The 23,304-nt window shown below is 36.7% G+C and overlaps 1 protein-coding gene across 1 annotated transcript; it reads right to left on the reverse strand.

Annotated features, from left to right (window-relative positions):
* Window positions 1–1,229: 1,229 nt before the first annotated feature.
* LOC115705606 (dehydration-responsive element-binding protein 1B-like) lies at window positions 1,230–2,213 on the reverse strand. The gene has a single exon (XM_030632986.2). It carries the CDS (start codon window positions 2,051–2,053, stop codon window positions 1,433–1,435), a length of 621 nt encoding a protein of 206 aa, XP_030488846.2. The 5' UTR covers window positions 2,054–2,213; the 3' UTR covers window positions 1,230–1,432.
* Between the last annotated feature and the right edge of the window lie 21,091 nt (window positions 2,214–23,304).

Here is a 23,304-nt window from a genome sequence, read left to right on the forward strand (position 1 = left end):
AAAAAAAAAAAGGAAAAAAAGGAAAAAAAGCCCCAGGTCCGATGGGGTCCGACCAATCGGACCCATGGTCCGACCATCGGGCCCCCTCTCTCTAAGTCTCTCTCAAATCGAATGAAAAAAAAAAAAAAAAAACCAGGTCCGATGGTCGGACCATGGAGTCCGATGGGTCCGATTGGTCGGACCCCATCGGACCCCATGGTCCGACCATCGGACCTGGGGTGTGGGATTCTTGGGACCGACCGAGATTGAGAGAGAAAGAGAGATGCTGTGAGAGTTTGGGGGTATTTTTGGGGTTTTGAAAAAAAAAGTATAGTTTTTTTAGAATTTAAATTATTGGTTTAGGAATCAAATTTTTTGATTTTCTAACTATAGAAAATCAAATTTCCCTTTACAGACTTTAGCTCATACATTATATTTCAATGAGCAAGCATCATTATAGGTTGTATAATATGGCCAAAAAAGAGTTACTTTTTATTTGCTTTCACAGCTTTATTTTAATTCTCAATATTACTGTTAATACTAATAGTCCCCGTACAAGAGAACAAAAATAGAGGTTGTAATAGCATCCTTTTTTTTGCTAAAATTGTATAATATCATCCTTGTTTAGTGTAATATCACAACTAGTGAAATTTAATATAGGGTTTTATTTATTTTCTTTTAATAATAAGATTATAAAAACCGTTAAGTAATTATAGAGAGGTTATAATATTGAGATAAAGATGGATTGCCAAGATTTTATAAAATTTGTGAACAAAAAAGAAGCTTGTTTAGTGACTTACAAAATTAATTTTGTAAGATATTTATTTAGTTTGTGGTAAGTTTAGGCTGGCTCTTTCTCTTGTTGAGACAAGAGTTAAAGTGGTTTGGATTACCTGAGTTTTTGTAAAAGTTTGGTTTTGTTTTCACTTTGGCCAAATAATAATTAGGGAAACTTACAAAAATACTAGAATTTGAGTTAGTTTTTATAAAAATACTGTCACACGGAAATCTTTTCAAAAATACTGTGTTTTTATAAAACACCAGTAAAACACAAAGCAAGACAACTCAAAACAACAGTAGAACACCAGTAAAAACTTAACACAGTATATTGCAGTATGAAACTTATAAAAAAACACAGTAAAAAAATAAAAAATACCGCTTGGCAGTATTTTTATAAAAAAATAGCAAAAGTTAATATAGCAAGTAAATTTCCCTAATAATTATCATTCATTCAAAAACAAATAATTATAGGGAGGCTATATAGACCCATTCATGCTATCAACAAAAAAAAAATACTAGTACGGTACAAAAATTTCCTTCCCAGTCCAATTTTGTAACAGGTGACTAACGCAACACATTCCGACTGACTAGCACAGCTCTAATACAACTATCAAATCAGAGTCAACACATATCTTTCTTTATACATCATAACACAAAAAAAACACTACACTGACTAAGTTGAATAGCTCCACAGTGACACGTCAGCACAAACGTCCACGTCATCGCTACTATAATACCATTGATCCATGCATTGCGGTGGAGGCAATAGCATCGCCTCCGCCATACTTGTCAGCAACCCCGGCATCCCAAACACCTCATCTTCTATACAGAACACATTCTCCGATACCGTCTCGGCCTTCGCCTCCTCCGTGCTCTTCTGTGGACCGAAAGCCTCGGCTGCCTTGGCGGCCGCCTTCTGAATATCCTTGGGGTCCAAAGAAGCGGGAGACGGCAGCTTCCAAGCCGAGTCAGCAAAGTTAAGACAAGCAGAGCGACCCCTCAAAGCAATGGCTGCTACGTCATGTGCACGCGCCGCCATGTCAGCATTGGGAAATGTGCCTAGCCAAATCCTAGTCTTCTTGTTAGGCTCCCTAATCTCGGACACCCACTTACCTGAATTATTCCTCCTCCTTACGCCACGGTACACAGGATGACGTGTCTCCTTAAACATCTTCCGACCAGCTCGCTTCTTGGGATTGCTCGAAGCCAAGAGAAGAGCCGGCTCTTCATCGGAGGAGTTCATAAGTGACATGGACCAAACATTTGAAGTTGTAGAGTCGAAAGTATTATCCATATGGAATGGTGATCAAGACTGAGTTTTTTTATAGTTAGTAGTTTTTCTTCTTCTAGTGATACTGATAACTATATATATATATAAAAAATTAAAAATGATTTTGTTGGTGTTGTGTTTATATAATAGTGTAAGTATGTATGTATAGATGTGAATGTAATAATAAACAATCAAATCAGATGATGATATATATGTTAGTTTACATTTCAGAAAAAAGAGAACACGGATTTTGTATTGGAAAATTGGAATGGTGCATGGTGATAAGAAGTCAGGCTGTGAAGTAATGTCACACGCTTTTAACAAAGAGTTTACGAATAAGGTGTGATAAAGAGCCCCTCACATACTTTGCCAGCTGGAGGGACCAAGAACCCAAACTATACTTCCTCAAGTTCTGGGATTTTGCCACGTGTCTTACTTATGTTGTCTTATGTATGGGAAGCTTTTGACTTTTCATTTGACCCACTCAAACTAAGAGTGAACACATAAATTAAAGACAATATTGTCAAGTGTTGGGGAGTTCAAGTTCTTAACAGCCAAAATGACATTATCTTATTATAAAAAAAATGACATTATCTTATAAAAAAAATGACATTATATGATTGTGTTGTGGAGCAAAATTCGCAACACCAAAAGTATATAATAATACTAATTATAAGAGGAAATTGTTTGAAGAACAAATGCAAGTATTCAACCTAAAATGGCGAGTACTTGAGCTGGGAACGTAAATACTTAACAGAAAACTGGAAATAACAAGAAGACAAAGAATTATAGTGGTTCAGTCAGATCACGGTCTGCCTAGTCCACTGTAGCAAGAGTCTCGTAGGTCTCATTTCGTGGTGGATCACCTCTTTATATACAAAGCAGGTGTCCAGTTAGTTATACAAGGATTGCATTCATTGTCAATCCGTTTGCACATTAATTTACAGTAATTAAAAAACGTAAACATCAATAAATGAATAACAGTTTCTATTCACTAAATACAGCAACGTATGTGTCTTCTAATATGCGAGTTAACTGTTCGTATTCTAGTGTAAACTCGCGGGCTTAAGATAGACCTAACATTTAATTAAGTTTATGTAACGCCCTAAACTAATTAGGCACGCTACCCAAAAATGCTTATGATACCCTAATCCCCTAATCGGGATTACTAACCAAAATAGCGCAGAATTTAAACTTTTATATTAAACAGAATGAAAATAAACTTGTAATATATTTAAACTTTCAAAATAGTTGGGATCCCAAAAATATTTACAAACTTATTACAAGTCTTTTCTTTCTAGCCGACCTAAGCGGAAAAACCGAATTCAAAAGTTCAACACTGATAGACCCATAACCCGCTTGGTCTGAAATGGCATGAACATGTACATTCTTCGCCCTGCTCCTGAAACTCATGGTTGATCAGCCACTGACTTACCCTTTCCTGCACAATAGAGCACCCGTGAGCCAAGCCCAGCAAGACAGTATAAATCATAACAAATATAATATGCTCATTCACATGTGTCTGTACAGCACATACCTGATCATTATTTCATCATGCCTATTTATTTCTACGTGGCGTAGACCTATGTGTTGCGCTCACACATCTAATTAAATCTACATGACGTAGACCCACGTGTTACTCTCACACGTCTAAATACATTAAGGCCTTAGAAGTGGTTCATCTCGGTTATGAGTACCGAGTCCAACCTGATTATGCCTTGAGCGCATAATCCCTAAATCTCATTTCAATTAACATGGCATGGCATTACACACATTTATCACTAGGGTAATAACCCTAGGCTACTAGACCGTTCCTATTAGGGTAATAACCCTAATCCCGGTTACTTAAACATTCATGAATATCATTCTCAATATAAGCACCACTGCGCATACTCTACGTGCTAATCACTGTCTTACCTGCTGTTCCGCAAAGGCAGAGATTCCAAATCCTCGGGTGCTCCTGACCAGGTGTCGGTAATCCTAGTCACACACAATCCGGGATTTTCACAAATAGGGTTAACCCCTGATTTCACATTCATATAAATTCATGGTATTTCAAATACAGATAATCACATAGAGCTCAAAAAGAGTTTTCCAACGGTATAAAGAACGTCCAAAATGGAGTCCCGAGTCAAAAGTTATGGCCAAAACAAAATCGGGAAAAAGATGGCCCTCTGCTGGGTTTATGGCTGCGGCGACCATAGATCTGGCCGCGGCCACTGGGTTCGAAAAACCCAGAAAACCAGATTTTAAGGTCTAGAAATGCCCATTTTTCCATATAATCGAACCTTAACCAAACCATACCCAAAATTAATTTCTTACAGATAAAAATCCTCACAACAGAGAGCAAACAACAACAACTCTCAAAATCCAAACTACACAATCAATTCTAAATCATGCATTAAACCAAGAAAACTCAAGCTCAAGAACTTGAGCTTCAACTCAACAATCCCCATATTTTCCAGCAACAAAAACAACAATAAACATGACTTTCAACTTAGAAAATTCCCTGAAAATTCAGCCAAGAACACAACCATATAATCCATACTTAAATCAAGAAGGTTTTTTTACACAAAATGATAAATTTGACAAATTATTTACATTTTTAATGCCACATGTCATTTTTTACTTTTATACAATTTAACTTTTTCATTTATACATTTTTAAATTTTGTTAATTACAATTATACGAAACCTCTTTTTCCTCTATCTTTTACTTCATCCCTATCTTCAATTATAGAAAACTCATCTCCAAGCCCTGCTGTCAATAAGATTGACCTTCTCCTCCTCCTCATCCCTCAATGGCCACGCAAAGTCCATCTCCCTCCTCATATCGTTCATCTCCATTCTCATTTGCTTCTATTAATTTGTGAGTTATTTTCTTTTTGTTTAATTTTCATAAATATATTATTAATTTTGAATGTCATTTTAGGTTTTTTTTGTACATTAATTGATGGTTGCAAACCTTTTTCTGTAAATATATTATATTGGTGTTTGGATTTTTTTTTTTCTTTTGTATGTGTGTGTATATATATATTTAAATGTATATAAAAATACACATGCTATGTGTTTGATGAAATGCCTAAAAGAATTGAGTTTTCACTAGCCTAAAGAAAGAAGACATATTCAATTGTATTTTTTCGTTTTTTTTTTTTTAATTTGAGCTTTTCATAGTTCTGTCATTATTTTTTGTTCATTTTGATTTTATGATTTAGTCAATTTATCTATAGATTTTTAATGATAATGTTGATATAGCGTTGTGTTAGCGTTGTTTATAAGTTGTCTATATGTTATTTTGTAAATGCCTTCACTATTTATGTTGTTGTCCTGCTTCTGCAGTTGAATGCAAAAAAATTTGATTTTTAGTGATGGTGAACTTCAAAGTTGATTAGAATAGGCTTGTTGTCCATTTTTATTTATTTGTAAGTTACATTTTTTTTTAAAAAAATAGATTATTGATTTTGATGTCATTTCAGTTGTAAACTTTATTCTGGAAATTAAGAGAGTTTGCATTTTTTTTTTTTTGGTATATATGTGCACGTATATAAAAATACACATGCTATGTGTTTGATGAAATGTACAAAAACACTAAGTTTTTCCTAGCCTAAAGAAAGAAGACATATTCAATTGTACTTTTTTTCTTCTTTAAGTTGAGCTTTTCCTATTGTTGTTATGCTATTATTTTTTATTCATTTTGATTTTATGAATTAGTTAATTTATTTATAGTTTTTTTAATGATTATGTTGATATAACATTGTTTACTAGTTGCTTATATGTTGTTTATATGTTATTTTCTAAATGCATCCATTTTTTATATTGTTGTTTTGCTGGTGCAGTTCAATGCAATAAACTTAATTTCTAGTGATGAATGATGATGAATTTCATAGGTGATCAGAATAAGCTTCTTATTTATTTTTATTCTTTTGGTAGAATGAAGTAAATCACACATATTAAAAGTGTACAAGAAAATATTCTTAACTCTTCCAAGTAGATTGAAGCTACTATGCAGGGATTAATAATTGAGAAGTGTATTTTGTTTTGACTGTATGCGCTGAAGAGCAATATCAATTGAAAAATTTTGCTTTGATATTTTTTTAAATTTTTATCTAGTGACCTTCATATGTATTTTGTACAGGATATTGAACATTATACATATATATATATTTATATATATATATTAATTTGTTTATATTTTTAGTACATTAAGAAACAACTATTATTATTTTTTAAATTTCTACATCAAGTATTGGTATAATTATATATATATTTTTTAAAAGGTAATAGTTGTTAGTGGCTTTTTCAAATTGTTAACAACCATTTAGCAACGATATAAAAACATAAAAATAACTGTATATATAATTTAAGAAATTTACAGATTTTGACCACTGAAACTCAACATACAAACAACGTCAAAGCAACATGCTCAAAAAATAACGAAATTAAACAACATGTTTACAACTTTAAAACAACGATAAAACAACGAATAATGTTATTACTAAATATAAGTAATTTTTCTTCATATTTATAATCTCTTCCTATCAATTTTTCACCTAATTCAAAATCAACATAATTCGTGTTCTCTTATTATTTTCCATGTCTTAATATAAGAGATAATGTAAGTTTTTATTTTAATATGTAAAACTCTATTTTTTTACTTGTTGAACAATTAGTGTAATGTATAACAATGCATAACAACTTTAGAACAACATAAAAACAACTTAATTTTATATAATATTTTAAAGTTGAAATAAGATGTTGCAAACAACTTTAATTGATTTATATGTTATGGTTAAGTTGTTTTCTAGTTGTTTTTGTGTTGTTGTTTAGTTGTTTTGCGCTGAGAAGAAGCCCTACACGTAAAATCCACTTTGTCCAAATTCGCCACATGGCAACCACTGCTGCGTTCTGACGCTACAGTTTGTGAGCGTCAGGCAACTCTGAAGGCTTTGTCCCTCACTCGCGTGTGAGTCTCACTCGCCCACATAGCCACATGTGTGTCACACTTCTCCTTGCGCATCTGGGGGAGTTTTTCTACCGTATTTTTGTAAATAAGAAACTTTGAAAATAGTAAATTTGAAATTAATAAAGAATATAAATGTTTATTTTTGCTTGTAACAGTATAAATGTTTATTTAAAATAATATTAACCCAAAATAGAAAAAACCCCAATCAAGAAATCACACTCAAACTAACAAAAGGACATCACTACCATGCAACCTATCATCATCTTCAACAAACTCATACTTTTCCACATAAAATTTCAGCAAGAGAATTAAATAAAAATCTGAAACAACTACCTCAATCTCTTGCATAAGATAGCACCAAGCTTCCATAAATTTTTCCCTCACAAACCACCACAAATTTGAGCTATTTCCCACAAATCAAGCTTTGAACCAAAAAGAGGGTAAGAGAGGGAGAGGGAGAGGGTGAGGGATAAACACAACCAGAAAATCACTTTGATTTTACTCAATAAAATCTAATTTTCCAAATGTAATAGCAAGAGGTCAAATGACCAAAATGCCCTTAGGGCCAATTAACATGCATACTCATTTTTCAAGGGCAATATTGCCATTTCACACTCAAATATTGCCAAATAAATTTCAGATTATTACATATCAAATAAAAATACCAAATAACCACTCCAACTTACATTTCGGGCCCGAACCCGGTTCGGCCCGAAATTCCCGAGTGTGACTATACCGCGCCGACCTGTCAGAACACACCTGAAAAGACAACATAGGCACATTATATAATAATATAGTTCTATCAAGCACGTAATTAAATTAATTTCATCAATTTACCCTTCTCGGATCATAATTACCAAAATACCCCTGGCTCACCAACGGGGTCTTTAACATATTAAAATTCATATAAAATCACATATACTGAACTACATAATAATATAATTCCTCAATTATTCATAATTATCTAATTAGGGTTTTTGCTAATCCATTTCTTAATTCCGAGTATTACAGTTTTGGACGTCTGCGTTCTTATATAGTCGCATCTATGGACATCGTATGACGAGCTGATAGAACCTAGACACGCAAGTTTATATTGGTTTATCGAGGCTGTTAGGTCATTGGGACCAGCTCGCATTATAGAGAATCGATCTCTATGTTTTCTCAGGAATATAGAAAGGATACCCGCACATATCCTGATACATGCGAGTTGGATCCGTTCTCTGGTCCCACATAATGCGAATTACAGTTACGCGATCAGACTTTGATCATACTCGCATCATCCCGCTGATTCTAGCTCAGGCGAGGTTTAAACTCGAGGAGTCTCTCATGGACATCTCAGCTTTTCTTGGAAAACTGAATACACGTGTGTGATAACCAAAATATTTGATTATTATTTTCCTATTACGCTAGTCTAGATAACTCGATATGGAAATAACGATTTCATAATATTTATACATATATTTGTTTGCTAGAGAATAATATTTCTAAGAATATTACCAATTTGTAATGGTATCTAAAATAAAAATAATAATAATAAATATATTATGGATATCAGTAGTCTTTTTTTTTTTTAAAGCCAATATAAAATATATAAAAGAAAATTGGGAGAGTATTGATATATTATTAGGCGGTAATATTTGATCATGGAACGTATGGAGGTGGTTATTGTCCAATTTTAGTAAAGTTTGTTATAGTATATTCATTTGATAAGATAATTAAGGTATATATATTTATAGTAAATAAAATTCAAATGTTTAAAATGTTTGGAGTCCTATGTGTGTGGCACTTGATTATGAAACAGTTAGTTATGCATAGGTATATGATGGCCTACGTGTATATATGAAAGGCAATGAGAGAATATTAAGGATTTTTATCAATTGACCTTGTATTATGTATGTTGAGGTTAGTTTTGGTCTTAGGTCATACATGGAGAGTTATGTGGGTTAGTTAGTATAGTGATAATATATTAAACTTAGTTAACTCAGTGAGGTGTATACGTGAGCTTATTATTCTCAATTACATGAGCTAATCAGGTCTATATTGACCAGTTCTTAACCGATTATAGCTTGAGAATAATTTAGAAAAATCTATGTGTTATTATCTAGGAATTTTTATTAGTTTTATATTAACTAGGGTTGATGTGATTGGTTAGGATGATGAGTTCATGAGCTATAAATAGAGCCTTAATTGTTCACTTATTTCCTCACTCAAGTAGCCAAATTATTTTTCTCTTGAAGCTTTCTTCCTCCCTCCCACACACCACTATAGCCACGCCACCATTACTACCATCCACCATCAACTTCCTCCCATAGCTATCACAGCCAGCCTCTCATATATATATATATACATCTTTCTTTCATTATCCTGGAGTCACCATCCATCAAATTTTACGTTCATGTTCTAGTGCTCAACTAGATCTCATTGGAAGCTAATTAAGGTATAGCATTCTATGTTTAAGGTTTCGTGTATATATATACCACTATAATATGTTCTAATTAATAAGTATAAAATTTAGGTTTTTCATAAGACAATTATTTCTCAAGGGTCACTTTCATTGCAATCAAAGCTAGGATCTCCACATTCGAGGTAAGGAATTAAGTAGAAAAATATAAATTTTCTATATTTAATAACATTCATAGGAAGAGCGGGAATAGTAAAAGAGAAGTTAACTAAGGTCTTCTGCCTGACTCTTTATTGTTTGTTATTTAATGTACTGTATAATATATATTCAAATAATATGTTTATAAGATTCATGTTATTTATGTATGTTTACAGTATTAGAGCATGGCCATTGCTAAAGATATATATTTAAATAATATGTTTATAAGATTCATGTTATTTAAGTATGTATGTAAATAGTGTGTTTATAAGATTTACATTATTTAGTTATGATTGTTTTGTTATTTAAATAATGTATAGTAGTTTGCCATTATTTAAATTAGATAGACTATAGTTTATGTGACATGGTTTGACCGAGAAGATAATGGTTAAATACTTGACTGTTGGGTCTATATGGTAGATAGGGGGCCATTTAGTAGTGGGTACGATTTTACTGAACCCAGCCCTCTGCCATTTAGTCCAATAGCTAGAGTTTATTTGCCAAAATTGGACTCGGGCGTAATCATTATTATGTGATTTAGCTTAGAACCTAGTTATTAGTGACTAGTGATATGATTAAGTTTATGTTTTGCTATCTGCCTAAATATTTGCATGTGCATTTTAATTAAGTTTTGTTTTTATTTATGTGACTACCTGACACACATTTCCTTACTGAGTTTAGTAGCTCACCCTTATCAAATTACCATGTGCAGACCAAGGTAACTGAAAGTTTAGAAAGCCGGTGGCGAGTGGAACTTTGGATGCTTGTGTGTGTGAACTCGCTGAGGGCCATATAACTGCGGGCGGTCTAGGGCGCTCTATTTATTTATTAACGTTATTAAACTTATGTTGCAATTATTTTAGTTATTAATTATTATGTCTTTTGTTCGAAAACTGGCCAGTTGTGAACATTTTCAAGTATTAAATAAAAATGCGACATTATGTTTTTCCGCGTTTAACGCTTGTAAATAAAACTAATATTTCTATAAAAGTACGGGCGTTACAACGTGTCCTCCAAACAGGAGTCTAGTCTCGAGTTTCTAGGTGAGAGAAATCTCACTATAACACATGCCCCTAGTTTCGCGATGTGACAGATGCGGTCCGAGAAAAACTATACGCGGGAGACAGGTGAAGGGTTGTCACGAGGAGGTGACCCTTGGTTGTCCCATCGAGGGTTTCGAAAAATGACGACTGTAATTATTTCACTTTATTACATTTATGGTGCCACGTCATGAAACTCCTCGGTTTTCGTGTAGGCGTGGCCATGGCTGGCCGTTAGATAGGGCAACCTTAGGCATTCTTGCTGCCACGTGTCGTAATCCCAATTTATGAGGGATACGAGTATTTAAACTCTTTGATACGAATTAACTCTTCTCATTTTTCCCTCTCGTCCTCAACTCCCTTTTCCCTCTTTAACTGAAATTCAAAGAAACCTCCATATCCTGTCCAGATTCTTACTGCTTCCTCTTAAATTTCTTCAATCTCAGAGGTGATCGAGTGCGATCGCAGAGACAAATCATCAAAACTAAAGGTTAGTTTCGAATTCATTTGCATTTTTGGTTTCTATTCAAAAGGAAAAACTGCTTTTTCTGGGTTTTTGTATTTTGAGGAGGGGTTTGAGAATGCATGCTTGTAGGAAATGTATATAGGGCTATGTTTTTCTGTGTAGGAAATGTATATAGGACTGGGTAATCCCAGAAAAATAGACCTGAAATTTGCATAACCGTGAACTTTAGGAAGAATGTTTGAATAATCGCATCTTTATCTTTTGAATACACGCGGGTATTCGGATGAACACCTCGAATACTCGCATGTCTGCTTACCCTAGGTTTTACAGAGACTTTATCACTTCTAATCGTTGCTTTAAAACCTTAGGATTTTATACTCTGTATATTTTGTTGCGGGAACATTGGTTAAGTCTTTCAAATGGTGGGCGTGTCGCAGTATTCCAATGCTCATACGTGCAATCGTATGTTCCTTGAGGTACTACGATACGCCCAGCCATTTGTGGCATACGCCAGTGTTCCAATATAAGCGTATTCTTTGGCTGGCAGATTTGCTCGAAACGGTGGGAGTATTCCAGTAACTTCAGGGTCATGCTTGGGAACGCATGCCCCTTGAGTCACTGGGATTCTCTCAGCCGTTTTTTGAGGTACATCGCCAGCTGGAGATTAGTGACATATTCGCAGGTTGTGATTAATTAGGTTCCTCAAAACGGTAGGTGTTTCCCAGTCATTTCAGGGTCATACTCGAAAATGCATGTCGCTTAGGTTACTGGGAAACACCCAACCATTTTTTTGAGATATCCTTCTACTCGCACACCTGTCATTTCGCGCCTTGGTGGGCTGATTGGTTTTTGCAAGAATTCAAATCATCCCCCTAAGAAGATTTTATATTTTATATGCGGGTGAGGTCACTTACTTTGTTTTCACACATTCACCACACTGAAAAGATCTTCTATCTTTCAGATGAGCGATCTATCGGATAGCCAAATGCTTGGCCCAGGAGGCAACGCGTTTGATGGCGACCAGGAAGACAGCTTCATTCTGACCTCGATCTCAGAAGAGGAGGTCGCTACTGCCGGAGACACAGAATTTGGTCCGCTGTCCTCTGCGGACATCGAGAGGATGGTGCAGGAGCTCGCCGAACAAGGAACCATCGAGATTCGAGACAACGAGTCTACGGTGTTGGTACACGATCATCTTATTCATTCCAGGCACACTCCTAATGTCGAAGTCGAGGAGATGGGTGAAGATTGGGAAGTTCCTGATCGCGAGTCTGATGAAGATGGAGATGCTGAAGGGAGCGAGTCTGACTCGGTTGACAACACACAGTTGAATGAGCCATTCTCCTGCAAAGACTTAATCTCGCGGGTTACCAAATCTGACCTGACCACCTTTTCGAGGTTAAACCTACTGCGTCGTAGCACCATGCGTCCTCGTCCTACTAAAAAGCCACACCTCCCTTTTACCAATCCTGCGATCATACCCTCAGAAGATGTCGTAGTGTCTATCCCTATTCTCCGATGCAGAGTATCAATCCCCTTCCATCCATTCATCTCCGCTATTCTCAAACAGTACGATGTGTCCCCTTTCCAACTAACTCCTAACAGTTATCGCATAGCCTTAGGCTTTTATGCGATGTATATGGAGTACGTACACAGGGCACCCTCGACAGAAGAGTTCAGCTACTTCTACGACATAAAGAACGTAGGTCTCCATAACGACTTCTATTGCTTCAGCAAGTGGGCCACTTCTGAGATCAATGGGGTGGAAGGCATGGAATCCAACATGGGAGATTGGAAATCGAAATGGTTTTATGTGTTTAAGGTTCCAGGGATTAGGACTGACTTTAACTGTCGACCTAGTATGTCGCGTATTTCTTTACTTAGTCAATTTTTGAGTTATCTTGTGACTTTAAGCTAACTCGCTCTTTTTATTGTCGCAGATAGACCAGCTCGACCTACACTTGACGCGACTCGCAGAGAGACTGCTGAAGTTCTTGGAAGCCTTCCTGTACAAGATCGTGACTGGCGAATATTGTGTATGACTTCAAAGCTACGAGAACACAAGCTGATTCCAGAGAACGCAAGACTTCAAAGGGAGCCAGTGTACAAAGAGCCGTCTGAGAAGCAACAAGAGCGGATAGACAAACGCCTTTCCAAGCAAACTTCTCGGCCAACATCAGGTAACATATCGCATGTTATAAATTAGTGCCTTGAAATTTATTTATACTTATCTTTATTTGTCCTCGCAGAGATGAATATTCTGAAGTCTGCACCGGTCCTCAACCGCAAGCCCAAATCTGGAACAGCGACGACTTCTCCTATCGTTCCTTAGAAGAGGAAGAGCGACGTGGTGGTCACCCCTGTCGCGGATTCCTCCAAGAGGCCAACTAAGGGTACGCAAGACAAGGGGAAGAAGGTCATGATCGAGCTAGCTGTTCGAACCCGCGACTTTCTGACTATGCAGGAGAAGTTCGCGGGCGAGGAGTTCATGTCCAAGGTGGAGAGGATTCCTTCTGAAAAGCTTGTTCCACGCTCTGTGGAGTTGGCTTCGCAATCGATGACCATGTTCATGAGAGCCGTCACTGGTGGTTCTAAGGAAGCTGAATTGCTGAAGAGGCAGAATGTCCAGCTTCAGGAGAGCATAAAGAAACTAAAACAGGATGCAGCTGACAAGGACAAGGAGCTCGAAGACCTTCGCAAGTCGAGATCGAAGCCAAGAACTCTCAGACGAAGGTCGAGGAGATGTCTCGCGACTTGGAGGTCGAGAAGGATAATGGGAAGAAGCAGTATGACCAGGCGGTCTCTGACTACATTTACACTATCCTTTCCAAAATTCCGGACTTTGATTTCTCAATTCTTGGGGCAGAAGCTGCTGAGATGGCCGAGGCCTTTCAAGCCATGCCGCCTACGCAGACTCAAGGCGGTGGAGGAAATTTGTTTCCCGAGGAGGCTGATGCTGCGGACGTCGAGGAAGTCGAGAACGAAGCTATCAGCAAAGTCGCAGATGGATCTGCCCCTACTGCTCCCAATGCTTAACTTCTTTCTTTAATATTTACTTATGTTAGACTTTTTTTTTATATATATATGCGGTATAAGGGTACTCACGATTTGTACTCGAACAAATTTGTGTTTATGTTTCTTTTGAACGACTTTACATCCTCTCAGGGATCTTTATCTATAACATTCTCGCAGTACACGGGTACTCGCATTTTTTGCTATTTATAATATCTTGATTGCGACTTTAACTACAGCTTGGTGTAATAAGTATTAAGGTAGAAAATTTCAGAAACTTGAGAAATTTCATAACTTTCATAATTTTACTAATCAATAGTACATAGTGGTATATACCCCCCATACTTAGGATTTTTTTATAAAAAATGACTAAGTATAAATACATAGTGAGTATAAACTACACAATGCGAGTACTATTGATAATAAAATTTTAAGCTCTCGCCATTCCAGGCCCTTCAAATCGCAGTACCATCGAGTTCTGCGAGTCGGTACGTTGCATCACCAACCTTTTCTGCGATAAGATATGGTCCTTCCCAATGTCCCCGAAGACCCCATGCGCTGGGTTCTTCGTGTTTGGCGTTACTCTTCGAAGGACCAAGTCTCCTACTCGTAGGACTCTTTCCTTGACCTTGGAGTTGAAGTATCTTGCGGTTCGCCGCTGATAAGCCGCGTTTTTCAAGTGAGCCTGATCGCGCTTTTCTTCTAGAAGGTCGAGGTAGAGCGACTGCTTTTCCTCGTTCTGTTCAACGTTGAAAACATCTCTTCGTAGAGAACCTGCTCCAATCTCAACTGGTACCTTGGCCTCGCATCCATAAGAGAGCGAGAAAGGAGTCTCACCAGTCGTGGATCGGGGGGTCGTGTTGTATGACCATAAAACTTGCGAAAGCTCGTCTGGCCATACCCCCTTACGTTCTTCGAGTTTTCCTTTGATGGTGTGCTTTATTATCTTGTTGACTGCTTTAGTTTGCCCGTTGCTCTGCGGATAGGCGACTGTTGAGAATGCTTTTTTAATTCCCAAGTCATCGCATAACTGCCGCATCTCCTTACAGTCAAACTGTTTTCCATTATCTGAAATGAGCTTGTAAGGAACGCCGAATCGACAGATTATGGAGTTGTAGACAAACTCGCGCAACTTAGTCGCTGTAATGGTTGCTAGTGCTTTGGCCTCAGCCCATTTTGTGAAGTAGTCGACCGCGACTACAGCATAATTGACTCCGCCTTTTCCTTTAGGTAGTTCAACAATTAAGTCGATGCCCCATACTGCAAAGGGCCAAGGGCTTGTGATGGAATGCAAGTGGTTCGGAGGTTGATGGGTATATGTGGCTATCCGCTGACATTTGTGGCATTTCTTTGCGAAAGTGAAAGCGTCTTGTCGCAAGGTAGGCCAGTAATATCCCTGCCGCATGATTTTTAGGGCAAGGGAATTACCACCAGTATGATTTCCACAAATACCCCCGTGCACCTCACGGAGTATGTAGTCGCAGTTTTCTCCGTCGTTACATTTGAGTAGCGACTGACTGAAGCTTCTGTGATATAATCTTCCATCATAGATGGCATATCGGGCAGCCCGTTGCCGCAGCTTCCTTGCTTCCATTTTGTCATCCCAACCAGCAAATAGTTGTACTAGCTAGTTGTCAGGAGTGGAACTCAAATAATTTACTATTGGTCACTAGATAGGATAAATTAATCCATTTTCTATGTATGGGTAATGGCTAATGTCAGGTTTTTGTTGTATAAAATATTTGTGTTAACCTTGTAAATTCAGTGTGGTCTCATGGCTCATGAAGCATTCCGTCGCTTCTCGATGAGGACCAATCTATTAAATGTATGATAGAGTTTCGGTTCTCCCAAATTTTGTAATGCTTAGTGGGAAGGACAAATTAGCCTTTTTCTTTTTTTTTTTTTTTTTAAAAAAGGAAAAGTGTGTTGTGATGTGCCCGCAAGTAATAGATGTCTTAAGATTTTCCAAGTTGCTTTTGGTTATCTTTATGTGGTGAATCATATACTGATACTTCAGTACATGCATCCTGTATTCTTATACTTCTCATATAATAATATAATATATTTGAATCCTTATAATAGGACGTTAACATAACAGGTTGCTTCTTAATTATCAATTCTGTTTTGATATGTTCTGATTATGAGAGCCCAGTTGAGTATAGTGTTTTGTTAGAATACACATAATTAGTTACTGTTAGTTACTGTTACATTGCTGATCTGTACACTAAGTTAGTTAGGTTTGTTAATGAGTTAGTTATTTTGCTTCCTTTATTTTCGGTTGTCAATCATTGTAATCAGTTGGATCTTTTGTCTATATAAATAAGACTTCTCTGCCAACTGAGTTCAGTTGAGCTTTCCACTTTTCATTTCATCTTCTTCCTCCATTGTTTCCTTTATTGCTCAATCTTGAGTACTGATATTTCAGTACTCTTACATGGTATCAGAGCCATGTCGAATCATGGCATTCGAGTAGAACCACCAGCAGGTGAAAGAGTCGAACCTCCAACAGGTGAAAGATTTGAGCCACAACAAGCTCGAGCTACAGATCCTGTCCCTGAAGCTCAAAATCAAAATCAATTTCCCCTCCCCAACAATCATCTCCTCCCCCTGACCATTCGACCTGATCGATCGAATTACACAATTTGGCGATCTCTGGTTCTTGCTGCGGTTAGAGCCTATGATCTTGATGGCTATGTTCTTGGTCATCTCCCTCAACCACCAGAATTTCTTGCAGGTAACAATCTCAATCTTGCTTTTCAAAATTGGATGCGTTTTGACCATTTCTTAATGCATTGGCTCATGAATTCTGTCACTGAACATATGCTTGGTCATGTAATCAACTGCAACACATCCCATGAGATCTGGACCACCTTCGCTCAGCTTTTTGCAACCAGATCTCGCGCCAGATTACTGCAATTACGAAATCTGCTACAAACAACCAAGAAAGGCTCTCTCTCCATTAAAGAATTCATTCTGAAAATGAAGCAGTTGCAGATCAACTTGCAGCAGCAGGACAACCAATTTCTGATGATGATCTAGTGTTATACATTCTTGGTGGATTAGGATCCGAATATGAAGCTGTAGTTGTCAACTTAACTTCAAGAATCGAACCTCTGTCTCTTCAGGAAGTGCAATTCATGCTTCAAAGTCAAGAAATGCGAATTTAGCAGCATACCACAGATTCTTTGCATAATGTTCAAGCAAATCTGGCCAGTACCAGAGGTTCATATCCCAATCGTGGCTTCAGAGGTGCAAATCGAGGAGGTCGGTTCAACACCAGTAACATAGGTGGCCGTGGCACCAGACCTGTTTGCCAACTCTGTGGGCGTGCTGGTCATATTGCAATCAAGTGTTACCACCGTTTTGACATTACATACACAGGTGCCAAAAATAGTTCCTCCTCACACCCTCCCAACACTGAGAACCCCCAAGCCCTTGTCTTTGAATCCAATAACAACAATGACAACTCAACAACTTGGTACTTGGTTTCGGGTGCCACACATCACATGACAAATGATGCTGATCATCTCACCAATGCTACAGATTACAAAGGCAAGTCTAAAGTGATTGTAGGTAATGGCTCCTCTATCCCTATCCATCAAATTGGTTCTAGTTCAGTGTGTACAAAATTTCCTAATCATCCTTTAGTTTTGCAAGATATTCTTCATGTGCCTAGTGTCACCAAAAATCTACTTAGCATTTTCCAATTCACCAAACATAATCATGTCATTCTTGAATTTGATGAATTGTCTTGTCTCATAAAGGACAAGACAACCAAGAAAACTCTTCTGCAGGGCCATCTCAGTGAGGGATTGTACAAGCTTGAAGTTCAAGCATTAGATCCTCCCAAGCCAAAAGCTCTCAATCACACCACTACTTCCAATCCAGTTGCTGACAAGTCTCAACTTGCCAACATTTGGCACTCTAGACTCGGCCATCCCTCTCATCCTATACTTAGCAAAGTTTTACATCACATTGTTCCCAATGTAAAGTGCAAAACACTTGATTTCTGTAATGCTTGTCAAACTGGGAAATTACACCAGTTCAGTTTTAAAAGCACTTCCAATCAAACTGTCCAGCCTTTTGACTTAATTCTCACTGATGTTTGGGGTCCTTCTTTCTATGCTTCTGCTGATGGTTTCAAATATTATATCAGTTTTCTTGATGATTTTACAAGATTCATGATGAGTCCATATTTATCTTATAAATATGATTAATTTATTTATTAATATTCTTAAATTGATTCTTTAAATTATTGATTAGTGTGATTTTAATTTGTTAGGTTATTTTAAATACTATTCATCCATTTAGAGTCTTTTGGAGGGATTTTAACATATTTTGGTGGAAAATAATGGAAGTCGGCGAGCTCGATTGTACAATGCAGAACTTAATTGTATATTCGGACGAACTTAAAGGCAGAATTGGACTTGGAGCTCAACATGAAAGTTTTTGATCTCGTTCTTAGCTTTCCAGAATATCTTGAATCGTCCAATTCCGAGTAATATTAAGAGAGTTATGGCCAAAATACTATCAGTCGTCGCAGCAGGAAATTTCTAAAAAAAAGATAGCGAAAATAAAGATAAATTTCCAAGAAGAGTTGCGACTTTATCTTTTGTTTAAAAGATGAGTTATCTTTATCCGAGATATTTCCTAATACTATTATAAATAGAATCCTAATTCTAAGAGGATTTATCTATCCACTATAAATAGAATCCTAATTCTAATAGGATTCAACTAACTTTCCCATTACTATAAATAAGACCTCTTAGACTACAAATAGGAGAATTCAAAAACTACAAATTAAATATTATGACTTTTATTAATGTCTAGTTCTGAGTAGTTTTCTTTTAGTTAAGGGTTATATCAAAACCCAAAACATGAATTCTTAATTTTATTATTGAATGTTAATTTTTAGTTTCCATTATATCAAATTGCTTCTATTCTTCTATGTTCAATGATATGATTATTGTTTTAATCTTGTTTAGACGGCCGCTAAATTAGGTTTTACTTTAATCTACCGTCATCTTAGGATTACTATTCACCTAATAGTCTAGGATTCTAAGTGTTTGTGACAAATTACAATTTGTGATGAAGAATAGAACCTAGGTTAAATGAATTATATGCTTCATTGATTTGTTGCCTAGATTAGTCTATCTCCATAAATCTCAATGCTTTATCTAAGTTAAATAAATTGCATGCTTCATGGATTTACTGCTTTAGGTAAGAGAGTTAATTATTGAGCGATTCGCCTTGATTACATACAATAGGGAGATTGGGATAATTGACTGCTTCAGTGTTATCTGCGGGATTAATAGTTTGATTGGAAACTGAAAAATTACATTCTTTAATAGGAATTAGGAATGATTGTTGAGGGTGGCGAATAACCTTTAACTAGTTTCTCATATCGTATTCTTTACTTTAAATTTGTTCTTTTCTTTAATTTTTATTTTTATTCTAATCTTCAAAACCCCTCTTTTTCCTAATTCAAACTAATTTGTGAATAGTTGAATAAACATAGTCCTCGTGGGATCGACCCTTACTTACGATTATACTAAAATAATTGGAAGTATTGGAATTAAAAAAATAATAAATTTGTTGTGGCTTACGACACGCATCAATTCACTTGGCTTTTTCCAATGAAATCAAAATCAGAAGCAAACTCCTTATTCTATCAATTTAATTCCTTTGTTGAAAGGCAATTTTAAACTAAAATAAAAGCTGTCTAATGTGATCTTGGGCAAGAATTTGAACCCTTGTACAAACTCTTTAAAAATCTAGGCATTACTTAAAGAAATCTTGCCCTCACACTCACCAACAGCAAGGTCGAATTGAGAGAAAGCATAGACATGTTGTGGATACTGGCCTAACCTTGCTGTCCCAAGCTACCATGCCCTTAACTTTTTGGTGGGAAGCATTTACTTCTGCAGCCTATCTAATAAATAGGCTTCCAACACCAATCCTAAACTATCAAACACCTTATGAAAGATTGTTTCATCACAAACCTAATTACAACTTATTAAAGGTGTTTGGTTGTTCTTGTTTTCCCCTTCTCACCCCATATGCCTTTTGATCCTCTAAATGTATCTTCATAGGATACAGTCCTAATTTTAGAGGATATAGGTGTTTACACCCCTCAGGTAGAATATATGTAGCTAGAAGTGTAACTTTCAATGAACAAGAATTTTCCTATAATGATCTATTTCCTCCAAATCCTCCCAATCGAGATACCCCTGCTCATACCAGAAACTAGCAACCATTTCCAATTCCTTGTCCCATACCTATTATTACACAACAAACTGACACCATCTCACATTCCCCTAGTGTCTCTTCTTCCAACAATCAACCACCAACACCCACAAATCAGCCAACCCAAACACAGTACCCTACTGCTACCAGTAACCCTCCCTAAGTTTCTCAAAACACACTTACTGCTACCAATAACCCCACTGCTACAGTGCCTGTTCCCACTCACACCACAAACCTTCACCCTATGGTAACTAGATCCAAGTTAGGAATTTACAAACCAAGAAGTTTTCTTGTAAACACACACACTGAATATGAACCAACTTCTTTAAAAGAAGCTCTTGCCAATCCTAAGTGGAATGCTGCCATGGGATCTGAAATGACTGCCTTAAAGAGAAAGAAAACTTGGACCCTTGTTCCAAGAACAACTGATATGATTATAATTCAAAACAAATGGGTCTACAGAATTAAATTCAATGCAGATGGTAGTGTTGAAAGACTCAAAGCAAGGCTTGTTGCCAAAGGCTTCCAACAAACAGCTGGTATTGACTTTTTTGAGACATATAGCCCTGTCATCAAACCTTGCACAATTCGAATTATGTTCACTTTAGCCATCTTCAATGGTTGGGACATTCAACAAGTTGACATTAATAATGCTTTCCTAAATGGCCAGCTTCAAGAAGATGTTTACATGGCTCAACCACAAGGATTTGTGGACAAAGATTTTCCAAATCATGTGTGTAAACTTCACAAAGCCATATATGGTCTCAAACAAGCCCCAAGAGCTTGGTTTGACACTCTGAAAAATACACTGGTTCAATGGGGATTCAAGAATAGCCAATCGGATAACAGCCTCTTCTTCACCAGTAACAATGGCAACCTACTTCTGATCTTAATATATGTTGATGATATTTTAATTACTGGTACTGACACTACTGTTGTTCACAATCTTATTGCTCAATTAAATCACAGTTTTTCTCTAAAGGCTCTTGGTTCAGTCACATACTTCTTGGGTTTTGAGGTTCGTCGAACCACTTCAGCCATTTACTTGACAAAACAGAAGTACACTAGAGATTTATTGGCTAGAACTCAACTACTTGACTCCAAACCACAATCAACACCAATGTGTTCCACTACAAAGTTATCTGCAAAATCAGGGACTCTATTGGAAACTCCTACTCACTATCGAAGCATCATAGGTGCCCATCAATACCTTACAATGTCCAGACCTGACATCTCCTTTTGTGTCAACAAACTCAGCCAATATATGCAAGCTCCCACCTCTGAACATTGGGGAGCCTGCAAAAGAGTTCTCAGGTACTTGGCTGGCTCCATTGATTCTGGTTTAGTCTTCAAACCAGCTAACAGAATGGACATCACTGCCTACTCCGATGCTGATTGGGCAGGATGCTTTGATGATTGAAGATCTACATCTGGCTACTGCATCTTTCTTGGGGGAAACTTAATTAGTTGGTGTTCAAAGAAGCAAACTGTAGTAGCCAGATCGAGTACAGAATCTGAATATCGGGCCATTGCTTTGGCCACCTCAGAAATCATGTGGGTTCAATCTGTTCTCTCTGAAATCAGTATTCCAACTTCTCAATCTCCAATACTCTGGTGTGACAACCTTGGCACAACTTCCTTAGCTTCTAACCCTGTGTTTCATGCTCGAACAAAACACATTGAAGTCGACATGCATTTTGTTCGAGATAGGGTCCTGGCAAAGCAACTGGACATTCGATATGTGGACACAGAAAATCAAATTGCAGACCTGTTTACAAAGCCCCTACCAGTAATGTCCTTTCAGTTCTTTCATAACAAGTTGATACTTGGTGATAACCAGTATCACTTGAGGGGGGATGTTAGAACTACACATAATTAGTTATTGTTAGTTACTGTTACATTGTTGATTTGTACACTAAGTTAGTTAGGTCTGTTAATGAGTTAGTTATTCTGCTTCCTTTATTTTTGGTTGTCAATCATTGTAATCAATTGGATCTTTTGTCTATATAAATAAGACTTCTCTGCCAACTGAGTTCAGTTGAGCTTTCCACTTTTCATTTCATCTTCTTCCTCCATTGTTTCCTTTATTGCTCAATCTTGAGTACTGATCTTTCAGTACTCTTACATGTTTGCCTAACTTTCTTGCCATCTGAACAATGTAGTGTCAAGTTTGTATAATGAAACATTTTTTCTTTCGTTTTCTACAGGTATTTAGTGAAACTGATGCTGCTCCTGCTGGATGTGTTGTATCTGTTGTAAATGAGAACATTTCTGTTTATCTTGATCTCCGAGGATCACTTTCTGCTGAGGCGGAACGTGAAAAGCTCGTGAAAAAAATGGAGGAGGTCCAAAAGTAAGTGTCAATAATTTCATTTAGTATAGCTTTCTGGAATGTTGCTTTCTTGTTATAAGGAAAAGAATCAACTGAGTACATGGCTCTCAGTTTTTCACTTATTAAACAAGTGGAGTTTTTTTTTTATTGTCGTGGATAAATGCATATGAAAGGATTTTTTTCTCTTCATGGTTCGACCTTTTTTTTTTTTTTTCTGAACACTAGTGAAGAGTGTTAAAGAAATATTCAAGCAAGAGCATTATAAACACTATAATCAAATATATTAATCCAATGATGCTCTTACAACTATCCAAGATCCAAGCATTTATTTAGAGCATTAATGGTTAAGAAAACATACCTCCCATATTGCTCATCCCATAATATTGAGTCATTGTTGAATATCCAAGTCCAAAACACACTAACAATATGCTAGAGAATGAAGAGTAATCAAGAGACAATTGTGGAGCAAACCCACTTATGTCTAACCATCAACATTCACACAAACTATCCATCCTTAATATATACATACCTCACATACCCATCTAAACCTAAAGGGTTATATAACTTATTGGGTTAATAAGGACTAATTGATGGTGGACTATAACTCAATGGGCCAAT

The sequence above is a fragment of the Cannabis sativa genome, chromosome 1, assembly GCF_029168945.1.
Source record: "Cannabis sativa cultivar Pink pepper isolate KNU-18-1 chromosome 1, ASM2916894v1, whole genome shotgun sequence".
Taxonomy (NCBI): domain Eukaryota; kingdom Viridiplantae; phylum Streptophyta; class Magnoliopsida; order Rosales; family Cannabaceae; genus Cannabis; species Cannabis sativa.